The sequence below is a fragment of the Panthera tigris genome, chromosome F2, assembly GCF_018350195.1.
Source record: "Panthera tigris isolate Pti1 chromosome F2, P.tigris_Pti1_mat1.1, whole genome shotgun sequence".
In the NCBI taxonomy this organism is placed as follows: Eukaryota; Metazoa; Chordata; class Mammalia; order Carnivora; family Felidae; genus Panthera; species Panthera tigris.
In genome coordinates, this window is record NC_056676.1 from 75,849,792 (window position 1) to 75,862,253 (window position 12,462).

The window sequence follows — 12,462 nt, forward strand, 5'->3', positions numbered from 1 at the left end:
AGGTAATTTTTGTGAAGGATGTGTCTGGGTTCTTTTATTTTTTCTTTCTTCTTTATTTTTTTATTTTATTTTTTATTTATTTATTTATTTTTTTGAGGCCTATGGATATGCATTTGTTTTAGCACCATTTGGTGAAAAGACTTGTTTCTCCACTGAATTGTCTCTGCTCCTTGGTCAGTAGTCACTTGACTACATTTCTTTGGATCGGTGTCAGGGCTGTCTTTGGTTCCGTTGTTCTGTGTGTCTGTTTTTCCATCAATACTTAACTATCTTGATTACCGCAGCTTTATAATAAGTCTTAAAATCAGATACTGTGAGTGCTCCAGCATGTTCTTCTTCGGTATTTTGTCGTCTGTTCTGGGTCTTGCCTTTCTACGTATTCTCTAGAATACGTTTGTCAGTCTACAGCGTGGCTCTCTGGGATCTTGATTGGGATTACACTGAGTCTGTAGGTCGAGCTGGGAAGAATTAGCAAGAATTGACTCTAACAACGATTACGCATGGGATTATTCTCCTTTGATTTATTTCATCACAGTTTTATGGTTTTCTACATAGAACACTTGTACATATTTTGTTAGATATGTACTAAACCATTTCTTTTGTTGCTTTAATAAATGTTATTATGTATTTTTTTTAAAGACTTTACTGTTTTAGAGCGGTTTCGGGTCCACAGCAAAATTGATAGGAAGGTATAGATATTTCCCATAGGCCCCTTGCCCGCACACATGCATAGGAAAATCTAAAACACTTCACAAATTGGTATGTCATTCTCGAGCAGGGACTGGGCTAATCTTCTCTGTATTGTTCCAATTTTAGGATATACCTTGCAAAAATGAGTACTGTAAAATATATATGAGTATGTATTGTTGACTTACTAGCTTTGTATTCCAAGACCTTGTTTTTATGCTTATTAATAAGCTCTAGGAGGGGGTACCTGAGTGCCTCAGTCATTTAAGCATCTGACTCTTGATTTCAGCCCAGGTCATGATCTCGCAGTCATGGAATCAAGCCCCGGATTCATTCATTCATTCATTCATTCATTCATTCTCTCTCTGTCTCTGTCTCTTCTCTCTCTCTGCCTCTCTCTGCCTCTCCCCTGCTCACATGTATGTGCACGTACTCACTCTTTCCCAAAAATAAATAAATAAACATAAAAAAAATAAACTCTAGGAGTTTTTGGCTGCTTTGTTTTATTTTGTTATGGTTGATTCTTTGGGGATTTTCACATAGAAATTATGTCACCTGTAAATAAAATTTTATTTCTTCTTCCACAATCTTACAAGTTTTATTCCTTTTTATTGAATTAGGACTTCCAGTACACGTTGAATAGGAGTAGTAAGGGTGGCCACCCTTGCCTTGTTCCCAGTCCTAAGGGGAAAGTATTCAGTTTGTCACCATTCAGTATGATAGTAGCTGTAGGTTTTTGTAGATTTTTTTTTCAACTTGAGGAAATTTTCTTCTTCCTACTTTGCTGATTTTTTTCATGAATTGGTATTGCATTTTGTTAGATGCTTTTTCTGCTCTTTATGATTATATGATTTTTTTTTTTTTCTTTAAACCTTGTTGATGTGGTCGATCACATTGGTTTCCTAGTGTTGAACTCGCCTTACATACCTGGAATAAATCCCATTTGGTCATGGTATATAATTTTTTGATATATTGTTGGATTTAATTTGCTACTACTTTTGAGGAATTGTACACCTTTGTTCTTGAAAAGATCATGATTTATGGGTTGTTGTTTTTTTTCTCCCCCCCCATTTCTTAAAGTCTTTAATGGCTTTGGTTATCAGAGAGCCTTATCCGTGTTCCCCCTTGGATGACATATCTCTTCTTGGGGAGGTTAGATAATCAGCTAAGCCAGTCCTGTGGCATCCTCTCTAGACCCCCATGTTCCCCCCACCCAACCCTTTGGCCAGTTGTGGCTCCCAGAAGGGGACTTAGAAAAAAGATCTCGAGAGGTGCCTCCTCTGCTAGGTCCCCACCAGGGTTCAGGACTAAGCAGAGACCAGTTACTTCTGTCCTCCCCGTTGGCCCAGTGTCTGAGTAGTAATGCAGGAGTAATTTTCAGGAGGCACTTTTAATGACCAGCTTCATAGAAGGAGTTAAGGAAGTATTCCCTCTGATTTTTATTTTCTGGAAGAGATTGTAGAGAACTGATATTCTTTCTTTCTTTAATATATGAAAGAATTCATTCAGTGAATTCCATTGGAGTTTGGTGCTTTTTTTTTTTAAGATTATTACTCTTTTATTAAAGTTCTTTAATAGATATTTCAGATTATTTAATTATCTACTTGTGGGATTTAGTCATTTGTATATCTCAGCGAACTGGTGCATTTCATCTAAGTTAACACATTTCTTGAGCCTAAAATTGTTTCTAATCTTCCTTTCGTATCCTTTAATGTCCTTGGGGTCAGTAGTGATGACCCTGTTTCATTTCTGGTACTGTTTATTTTTCTTGTTTAGCACACCTAGAGGTTTATCAATTTTATTGAACCTTTCAAAGAACCAGCTTTTGGTTTTGTTAATTTTCTCTGTTAAGTCTTTAGCAGTGTATTTGCTATCCCAATGAAACTAAAGAAGGAGATAGGAGATGCGCAGGCAGCCATGTTATCTAGGACAGTTCTCTTTATTTGGGGGATGTTGTCCGTGGGAGATGGATGAGGCCAAATCTTTTATTCTCTGTCTTAGCCTCATTTTTCTGTCATTTCTTCATAGACCTTGCACATTTTCTCAGGTTTTTGCTTTTCTGGGCTATTTTTGGTACAGCCTCCTTCCTTGCTCTCTGACTTGAAATCTCATATTTTATGTTAGAAATACGTAAATACACATGTTGAATTCTACTTCAGAAAATATCTGTTTATTCAGTTTGAGAAGGGTGTTTAACAAAAAAAGAATGGTATCTTAAATTACTCTGTGGTAGATACATTATTTGGCAAGGTACGTTTAATTTTCTCTTTCATGGCACTCTGATGTATATTTTGGTCCCTAGCTTTGCTAGTTATGTGTTCTCAGTTTGAAGATCTCTCCAGCCTCAGTTTCCTTGTTGATAGATAAGCAGAATGCAGCCCAGCTCATAGTGTTGGCATGGAGGTTGGATGTGACCCCGGCCTGGGTCCCGAGTGGATGCAGCCTTCCCAGATGTCCATAGCTTCCTACTCTGTATTTTAGCCAGAAATTGAGTCTTGGGGATGCTTTGATGTTATTATATTTATCGCTGCTGGATAAGCTGCCTAAGTGACTTGGCTTCCTTTTGGTAGATAGCTCTTTCTCATTTGCTTTAGTTTTTACTTTGTGTGTGGTTTCCTTGTTTCTTTTTACAGAAATACGGGGCATTGATTTTTCTGAGGTATAAATGCATGTGAACCATGGAATGGTAGAGACTATGATGAAGATTGCTAACTTGACCCTCTTGCTTACAGGGGAAGGGGAGGAGTCACAGCCCGGCCAGTTGGAGTTGGTGTACCACGAGGGACGCCGGCTTCCAGGGGAGTCCTTTCCACCCGAGGGCCAGTGAGTCGGGGAAGAGGGCTTCTCACTCCCAGAGCAAGAGGAGTGCCCCCAACTGGGTACAGACCTCCGCCGCCACCCCCAACACAAGAGACCTACGGAGATTATGTAAGTAAAGGTGTCATGTGATTGACGCAATCCTCACATAGCATTGCATGTTGTAACCAGTGGCCCCCCTTACCTTGTTGTGGTTCTTGAACATTCCACCTCGGTTCAGCAAACATTTTTCGAGTGCTAAATAAGATGTGATACTTGAAGTATAAGAAATGAAAAAGAAATAATCTCTTAGATCAGGTAGCTTACAGCTAAGATAGGGAAGATGAATTGGGGCCAGTGGGAAGGTTCAAGACCAGGATCAAGGAGACACGCTATCGAGCTCTTACAGGACTTTAAAGTAACATTTGTTCATAGTCCACTCCAGATTGCCTCTGAGTAACCCAATCATTTAAAAAATAATCACTTCCACATACCGAGTTGTTTTCACCCTCAAGTGTTTCCTCTGAAGGGCTGCTGCTGAATATGGATTCATAGTTGAAATGTTTTTCAGCAAAGAAAACAAAAGTTCCCAATTTTTTTATATTAATGCAAATTAGTTTTTCCACTTACCATTCCATAATTCTTTGATATGGTTCATAGACTTACTTAACATAAGAGAAAGAAAATATATCCGTGAAAACTGGGTGGAGGGGAAGGGCAGAGGAGTTTTTTAATAAGAATGCAACCCGCCTGGGATTCTTCCTCTGACCTCTGAGTTTAACATAAATAAGGAAAATAAGTAGTGGATAGATGTTTCTTATTACTGGCTGAAAGTATTAAAGAAAAAATACAGGAGCTGTTGTCAAGGAAAGAGAAGCGGTGACGAGGCTAAAAGCAAGAGCCGATGGGCTCTCATGTTTTAAGTCAGGGAAATTTCTTGCTGGGTGCTCGGCACCTCATTGCACGGTGTCTAAAAGTCTGCATTAACTCTCTGGGCCACAGACAACATCTGCAGCTTGGTCCACAGCCACTGGAAAGAGCAGTCTTCGCCCTGGGCGAACTGAACTTTTTATAATTCCCTGAATATGCTGTGTCCCCTCAGGCTTCCAGATCTTTCCTCGTGCTGCTTTCTCTGCCTCGAATCTCATCTCGTACTTCCTGTCTGTCTTGCTAGACCTAGCTCAGCTCTCATGAGGGGAATTCAGAGGAGGTGGGAGCTGATGTATTGAGTGTTACTGCTGAGGTCATGTGTCTCGATCACGTGTCTCTTTCCCACCTGCACAACGACTTCTGGAGGGGCAGGGACTGTTAGCTTCTGTCTCTCTATACCTGGCAGAGAGTGGCTCCCGGGAACTCAGCGAATTATACTTAACAAATAAATCTCACGGTACTTTCGCCATTTTGCTGTTCAGTTGGAGAAGGACGTGGCCTCCACTTCTTCTCCTTGTTTTCCTTACAGTCTGACATGTTCCTATTTCCCAGTATTCCCACCAAATGACAGTAATCATCATGCCTCAAGCTCTCCCACAAATGCAGAGTGCCTTGCAAATAGCAGAGACTACAAAGGGAAGAAAGTGCTATTCAGTTTCTCTTAGTAGGGCCTGTGTCTTTGGTTTTCCAGCTCAGCTTACGTTGGTTGAGTTCTCTCAGGTTTGGATTAATGTGGTTCTGGCTGGATGGTGCTGCCTTAATTGTCAGGCAGAGGGTGTGGAAAACCCGGATCCTGGGCCCACTGCACCATCCATGTGGTATGAGTCAGGCAAGGTCCTTGTGTGGCTTCATAATCACATTTCAGAAGGAGCTGTTGCCTTCTTCCCACGCATTACTTCACCTTTCCGCTCAAGAAGATCTACTGAATTCCTGCTGTGTGAATGAGGCGCATGTCCTCTCTCTCGGTGTGTACACCCCAGTCAGTCTGGAATGAAATTAGGAGCGACTGGGTGGCTCAGTCTGTTAAGTATCTGACTCTCGATTTGGGTTCAGGTCACGATCTCCCAGTTCGTGAGACCGAGTCCCGCATCAGGCTCTGTGTTGGCAGCGGGGAGCCTGTTGGAGAGTCTCTCTCCCCCTTGCTCTCTGCCCCTTCCCTGCTTGCGTTCACACAAGCTCTCTCTCTCACTCAAAATAAATAATTTTTTAAAAAAATGATTTCTAGGATGAAATTAGATGAATACAGGTAAATATTTCTTGAAAGGCTCAAGTCCAGGGGAGAAAAGGGAGGGAGAAATTTAAGGCCCTTGTTTCTTTTTCTATTTGTAGCTCTGATTTTTATTGATAAATGAACAAATGGGAAAGGCATCGTAACGATTGTTCTGAGTACTGTCTTGCGTTAATTCACCCCCCTTTCCATTCACTACAGTGGATGATGGGACAGGGGCCGTGCAGAAGGACACTTGTGTGCTTTCAGGAGCAGACAGGGCTGGAGAGCTTGTAGGAGAAAGGTGGCCTTCGCTGTTCGGATGCCCCCCCTCGCCTGGCCCTCGTCCAGGCACTAACTGTCGCCGCGGCCGCGGTTCCAACACGGTTGCCTTTCTGCCACGCGATTGCCTTTCTGCCACGCGGCAGTGTTGCCTTCAAATAACCGATGACCACGTTTGCTGTCTTGGTTTGAATTTACCTGGAGTGTGGCCCTGGCGGTTTCATCAAGTTCATGCAGTAACTTGCACACGTGACTGCTTTGAGAGTGTGCTATAGGTGGTGGAGTAGGACACACGCACAAAAGAAATACAGCTGATGCTTGACCAACACAGGTTTGGACTGCATGGGTCTAGCCATGTGTGGATTTTCCTGATAATTACAGTACATTACTATAAGTGTATTTTCTCTTCCTTATGATTTTCTTCATGATACCTTCTTTTCTCTGGGTTACTTTATCATAAGAGTACAGTATATAATACACACAACATACAAAGTATGTGCTAATCAACTCTTTCTGTTATTGGTAAGACTTCTGGTCAGCAGTAAGCTATTTATGAGTAGTTAGAGTTTTGAATTTTTTCTAATGTTTATTTTTGAGAGAGAGAGAGAGAGAGAGAGAGAGTGCAAGCAGGGGAGGGAAAGAGAGAGAGGGGGAGACACAGAATCTGAAGCAGGCTCCAGGCTCTGAGCTGTCGGCACAGGCCCCGACACGGGGCTCGAACCCATGAATTGCGAGATCGTGACCTGAGCCGAAGTCAAACGCTCAACCGACCAAGCCACCCAGGCGCCCCCATTAGTTAGGTTTTTGGGTGGTCAGATGTTACACACACACATTTTCAACTGCATGGGGTCAACGCTGCTTACCTCATGTTGCTCAGGGGTCAGCTGTACTATCCTGAGTGCACTTGCTTCCTCGAATTAAATTACTTCCATGAAGAGTTTAGATTATGTACTATACCTTTCTCTCTTAATTTGTATCTGTTGCTCTTGGGAATACTTACTGAAGTTCATAGCCAAGAGCAAGGATTTTCCATGTCTCCCCTAGCATTTTACAAGCCCTCCGCGGTGTTAGAGTGAAAGCTTCAGTAGCTGGACGCTGTGCACAGCCAACAGTGTTGGGCTCTGGTGTGAGGAGGAGACAGCCTCCTTGCCTCACGGCGTGTGCTTTTGACCCCTCTTCGTTTCCTCACCTGACTTGAATTTAATTTCTTACTTCCACTCCCTCTAAATATAGCCTTGCAGCATCTGGCATATTCCCAGACATTGGCCGTTGGTCCCGTTTGAAATCCTGAAGATTAATCACAACATGCTTAGCTTTGGAGCATGAGAAGGGGAAAGCAATCATAATTTTAAACGAGGAAATTTGTTTGCTTGTAGGATTTTAGATTAAGTGGGTGCACCGAAAGATACCCAACTTAGAAAGCGTAGGATCCTGTAACCGCCTCAAATAGTTAATTCATTCATGTGGCAAGTGAGAAAGTTGAAGTTAATCTTTAAGACAATTATCCCATTGAACTAGAATGATCATAAATTAGCCTCTAACCTCCGACAGTATGGATCCCTCACTTACATTCACCTTTATATTCCCAGCACCTGATGTGTATCTGGCACATAGGAGGTCTTTAATAAATGTTTGCTGAATGAATGAATGAATGAATGAATGTTCTCAAGACCGAGTTTTTAAAAATTGCCATGGTGTGGAGAACCCACCCAAGATGCCTCCTGTGTGGTTTTCGTTTTTACTCATTTAGCAATTTATAGAGAACTTAATTATTAGCAGACAGCTCTGTAATGCAGTCATTAGTTAGTATACATCTGTTTCTCAGAAGATTATAAACTTCTAGGGAAAACACCGTGTCTCTTAACTGATGTCTAGACACTAGCATAGTCTTTGGCACATTGTACACACTAAGTAAATCTTTACTGGATTAGAGACCTGGTAAATTTTCCTAATGAGGGTGACCGTTGATCTTTTCCAAGTCATTACTGTAACCTTCCGGTGGGAAGAAGTATGATAGTTGGCATTTGAAAAAACATCTTGCCTCAGTTATCCTTGTCTTCTGGTGTTCAAAGGGCAGTTACAGGTAACAACGAGAGAAGACTGGTTCTGTGTGTAGCTCCTGAGTCACATGCTAAAGATCTCCTCTCAGTCGAAGAACGAACTTTCCAGAGTGATGGGATAGGATATTTAACGAGAAACCACTCTCCACAGGGCGCTTTCCTATATGTCATGTCATGTTCTCGTGGCCACTCAGTGAGATATTAGGATCCTATTGTACAAATGAGAATTTAGGGTTGGGGAAGTTAAATGTCTTGCCCAAAGTCACGTGGGTGATAAAGGAGGCACAGAGGCGGGATTCCAAATTCAAGGCCTGTCTTCTCTCCCCAACAGTCAGTGCTTTATTAAAAACTCTACCAGCTGGGATTATAGGCTGTTCTCATCTTTGGAGAAGAATGTGGCATGCTACCCTCCTTAGGAGTGTGGGGGTGATGGGTGACCCCTGTGACCCCTTTCAGGGTAATCAGCCCCTGGTCTTAAGCTACCTTAGGTAGATGAATGGAAATTGAGAATAATTAGGAAGAACAGGATGGGCTTAGGATTTTTAAAAATAATCAACAGCAATATTATCCTATTTATTGGCAAAAAGAAAAGTATTTTTTGTTAAGAGTTTCAGAGCATCTGTAACTCTTGAAAAAAGACTTGTCATTCCTTGGGAACTCAGAAGTGCAAGTTCTAAAGTCTTCCTTGCAATACATTTTTAGTGATAAATGCTTTATTTCCGTCAATTTGTTTGGTTGTATCTAACCAATTCAATTTGCTTTTCATTTTAACTGCCATTTAACATTAGCATTGGAGGCCGTCGTGTCCAGAATAAAAGGCAAAAACGTTGCTTATTTAAACAAAAAAGGGGGTAAAATCCTGTTCTTTCAGATCCTGCCACAGCTGCTGCTGTTTTGAGCAAACACGCGTGTCAGTCCCGAAAACCCGCCGTATTCTTCAGAGTACGTGCCCTGCAGTGAAAGGATTCCAACTTTGTGTTAGGCTCAAAACTCCGTGAATGATGTATGTTACAATTTTTAGTGAGTGCTTGCAGTATGCTGGTTTTAAGAATATGCCTGATAAGGGGCACCTGGGTGGCTGAGTCGGTTGAGTGACTGACTTCGGCTCAGATCATGATCTCGCGGTCTGGGAGTTCGAGCCCCACATCGGGCTCTGTGCTGACAGCTCAGAGCCTGGAGCCTGCTTCGGATTCTGTGTCTCCCTCTCTCTCTGCCCCTCCCCTGCTCATGCTCTGTCTCTCTCTCTCTCTCTCTCTCTCTCTCTCTCTCTCTCTCTCTCTCACTCTCTCTCTGTCAAAAATAAATAAACATTAAAAAAAAAAAAATGAATATGCCTGATTAGCCCGAGTGAGAAAGCCTGATAATTTGAAGGTATTTCCTTGTCAAAATGTGCCTATTGAAATTTGATTTTTCTCACGGTGTGTTTGTGAAGATACTTGATCATTTGTAATATCATCTGAGCCGACTCTTCTTCGTCACAATCCCTATCATCAAATATTCCCTGAGTATGCGTCCTTGAGAAGAACATCCATCAGCAAGTAGGTTTGTTGGGCCGGGGAAGATTTTTGTGACAGGAGTGCAGGTGACACACGGTAGCCGCTTGTGTAGAACGGGCCAGCTCACCATCGGTGAGACCAGATTCTTCTGTCCCTGAGTGCTGGTCTTTTAAGAAAACAAGACAATTCAACATGATTAGCTTTTTTTTTTTCCCAGAAAAGGAGAAAACAGATAATGGATATGTTTTCAACCATTTGAGTATAAATTGGGACCTTCTCCACTTTTAACTTCATAAAATCAGACATCATTACTGTCTGTAACTTCTCATCTCTTTTTTTGAGAACAAGAAGCACCTCTTCCCCAAAATGACATTGATTCATTAGTTGTGTCCAAATAATTAAATAACTGGTAATTAGTATAACCCAATGTTTTTAAAAATGAGATTTCTTTTTCCAAAGGCATACTCACTATTCAAGATGTATAAACTCAAATTGTCTTAGAAATTTTAATCATATTATTATGCCCAAAGAGAGCTCTGTAACGATTCAAAATGTTGGTATAATTATGCGCAAGGACGTGTGATGCGTCCTGGCAGAGCCCAAGTTACATATGAATTTCTAGAATGAAACTGTTTTTGATAAATTACTTCAGGCTCCGCGTGCCAAGCAAACACACAATCCAAGTAGGTGCGTGTTCCGTAAACACTCAGCGCTTTTTACCGTCTCTGAACACTGTCGTCCATTGCCGTGATCTCCCCCAACATTTATATGTTAACAGCGACTGGATCTAAATCTCCAAGCCAGGCCTCTCCCTTGCACGCCCTGCCCCGCGGTGTCCGCTTCCTGTGTCCTCTCTCCCTGCGTGCGTGCCCACGGCGGCGCCGTCACAGCCGTGGTCTGGGCCAGCCCGGAGGCTCACGGAGGCGGGTCGTGGTGGAGGCACCGCCACACCCCCAGGCTCCGGGCTGTCGTCAGCGCCTCTTCGTCATTCCCTGTAATCAGACAGCCAGCCAGGTCTTCTCACGGCTGTGTAGCTGTTCGGTCTCCAGCTCCTCCCGTGACGGCGGCTTTAGTGAAGGTGCTGGCCCTCTTTAGGAGATCTCCCTCCCTCCCAGCCTCCGGGTCACCCCAGTGGGTGACCGCACCCACTTCCCCAACCTGCCGCCGTCCGTCTGCGGTGCCGCCCTTGGTCTTCATGTCGCCCTTGGCACTCCCTTTAAATCTCTGTCCACTCCTGTGTTTCCTTCCGCCCAACACATAGTGCTCTTTCAGTAAATGCTGGTTGTTCAGATGGACACACGAATGCACGTATAGACAGACCTGTTGACGATTTCCGTAGCCTGCTTAGTTGCACCTTTGCCCAAAGCCTTGTCCTAGTTCTGGTTCTTTCCCTTAAATAACGTATCATTCATACTCCTTCTAGAGTACGTTCTAGTATCTGTAGTCTGATAATGCTACTGCCTGCCAGCTCCAGAACGTAAAAACTAGTTTAGAATTTTAAAAGGATAAGTGTGAGATTCTGCTCAGTGACCTCCGAAGGCCTTCTTGAGTGTCCTGCCTGACTGTTCAGCCTGCTAACCCTCTGCTGTCCCCACGTGACCATTTTACGTTCTGTGGGTATCTGTTGTGGTTCCCTCAGCACAGCAGGGACTTGAACGCTTTGCATGTGCTGTTGATTCTCTTCGAATGCCTTTCTTGTTTTGTCCACGCAGGCTCTTTTGACTGTTTATTCTCCTGTTGTGAAGCCTTCCTGGTCCTGATCAGACACTGTTAGTGGCATCTTTGGTGCGCCTTAGACCTACCTCTGTGTCTCCTTGCTCGTTTTTGTCTCCAGTAGGCTGTGGATTTCTTGAGGGCAGGAACTGTCTTTTCTTTTCTTCCCTCCCCTTCCCCTCCCCCTCCCCCTCCCCTCCCCCTCCCCCTCCCCTCCCCCTCCCCCTCCCCCTCCCCCTCCCCCTCCCCCTCCCCCTTCCCCTTCCATCTTTGCGCAGAGCCTGTCACAGGGCCTGACATTTTAGAGATAATAAACAAACATGCAGAGGGTGGCCTTTATTACTGCCAACTAATTGTGTCATTTCATGTGTCCCATGCACTGTTACACATACTTAGTGAAGTAAAATTAAGTATCTCAAGCCAATTTTAGCAAACATAACATGGCTCATTTAGTGAACTAATGTGAAAGAATACAGTTTGGTAAAGAGAATGTTATTCTGACAGGTGCAATACATACTTGGTTTCTTATCCCCCTTCTTATCAGTATCACCATTGTTTCCTTCTTATGCAAAGTGTTTAATCCTTTTGGGCTTTAGTGTCTGTAACTGCTAAGTACAGGTGAGGGTACTTGACCAAACAAATGAGCAGGTTAGGTCAGACGCTGGCCTGACTTCCTTTCCAACTTCAGAATTCTGTAATTGATTGTTTTCTGAAACTTACTTGGTTCCCAGTGTCACCCTAGAGAAGCTTTTTCTAAGGAGGAATTACATTTTCGTAAAATAGAAATCTTGATACTAAAAAGAAATAAACAGAATAAACAAAGCAAACTACATTTTAATGAGAGAAGCTAAAAGTGAAAGTGAGTGGCTCTGAGTCTTTTGAATTCTAGAACGGACGTTTTGGAAAATGTTTTTAAAAATGAGATTTCTTTTTCCAAAGGCATACTCACTATTCAAGATGTATAGACTCAAATTGTCTTAGAAATTTTAATCATATTATTTTCCAACTCAGTGAATTATGGCTGTGTCTGCCATCTATTTATTCGTAGGAACTATGTGCCATTCGGTGATATCCCAGTGTCCTCATGTGTAATCATTCTAAGTCTTGGAGGCTTAGTTGATGGGTTGATCACCTTTAAAGGTAAACGTGGGAGGGCACTCTAGATGAAGTCCTACAACTTTACCAGAATATGGAAGCTCTCCGCAGGCACTTGATATGCTCGGATTATCCAGCTGAGCTGTGGACTGAACAGAATGTGGAACTGTCCAGCATTGCCCCTGTGATGCGGCAG

The 12,462-nt window shown here is 42.8% G+C and overlaps 1 protein-coding gene and 1 non-coding gene across 3 annotated transcripts in view; one reads left to right on the plus strand and one right to left on the minus strand.

The window, feature by feature from the left end:
• Window positions 1-12,462, plus strand: part of KHDRBS3 (KH RNA binding domain containing, signal transduction associated 3) — a 189,769-nt gene that overhangs the window by 117,888 nt on the left and 59,419 nt on the right. For both annotated transcript variants that reach the window (XR_006212771.1, XM_042972650.1), the window contains exon 6: window positions 3,420-3,615. Coding sequence is in view for 1 of the 2 variants with exons in the window: in XM_042972650.1 (XP_042828584.1) it covers window positions 3,420-3,615 (196 nt within the window). In the remaining variant the exon portion in view is untranslated. The remainder of the gene's footprint in view (window positions 1-3,419; window positions 3,616-12,462) is intronic.
• LOC122235203 lies at window positions 734-836 on the minus strand. Its single transcript, XR_006213328.1, has one exon. It is a non-coding gene; the product is annotated as a U6 spliceosomal RNA (small nuclear RNA).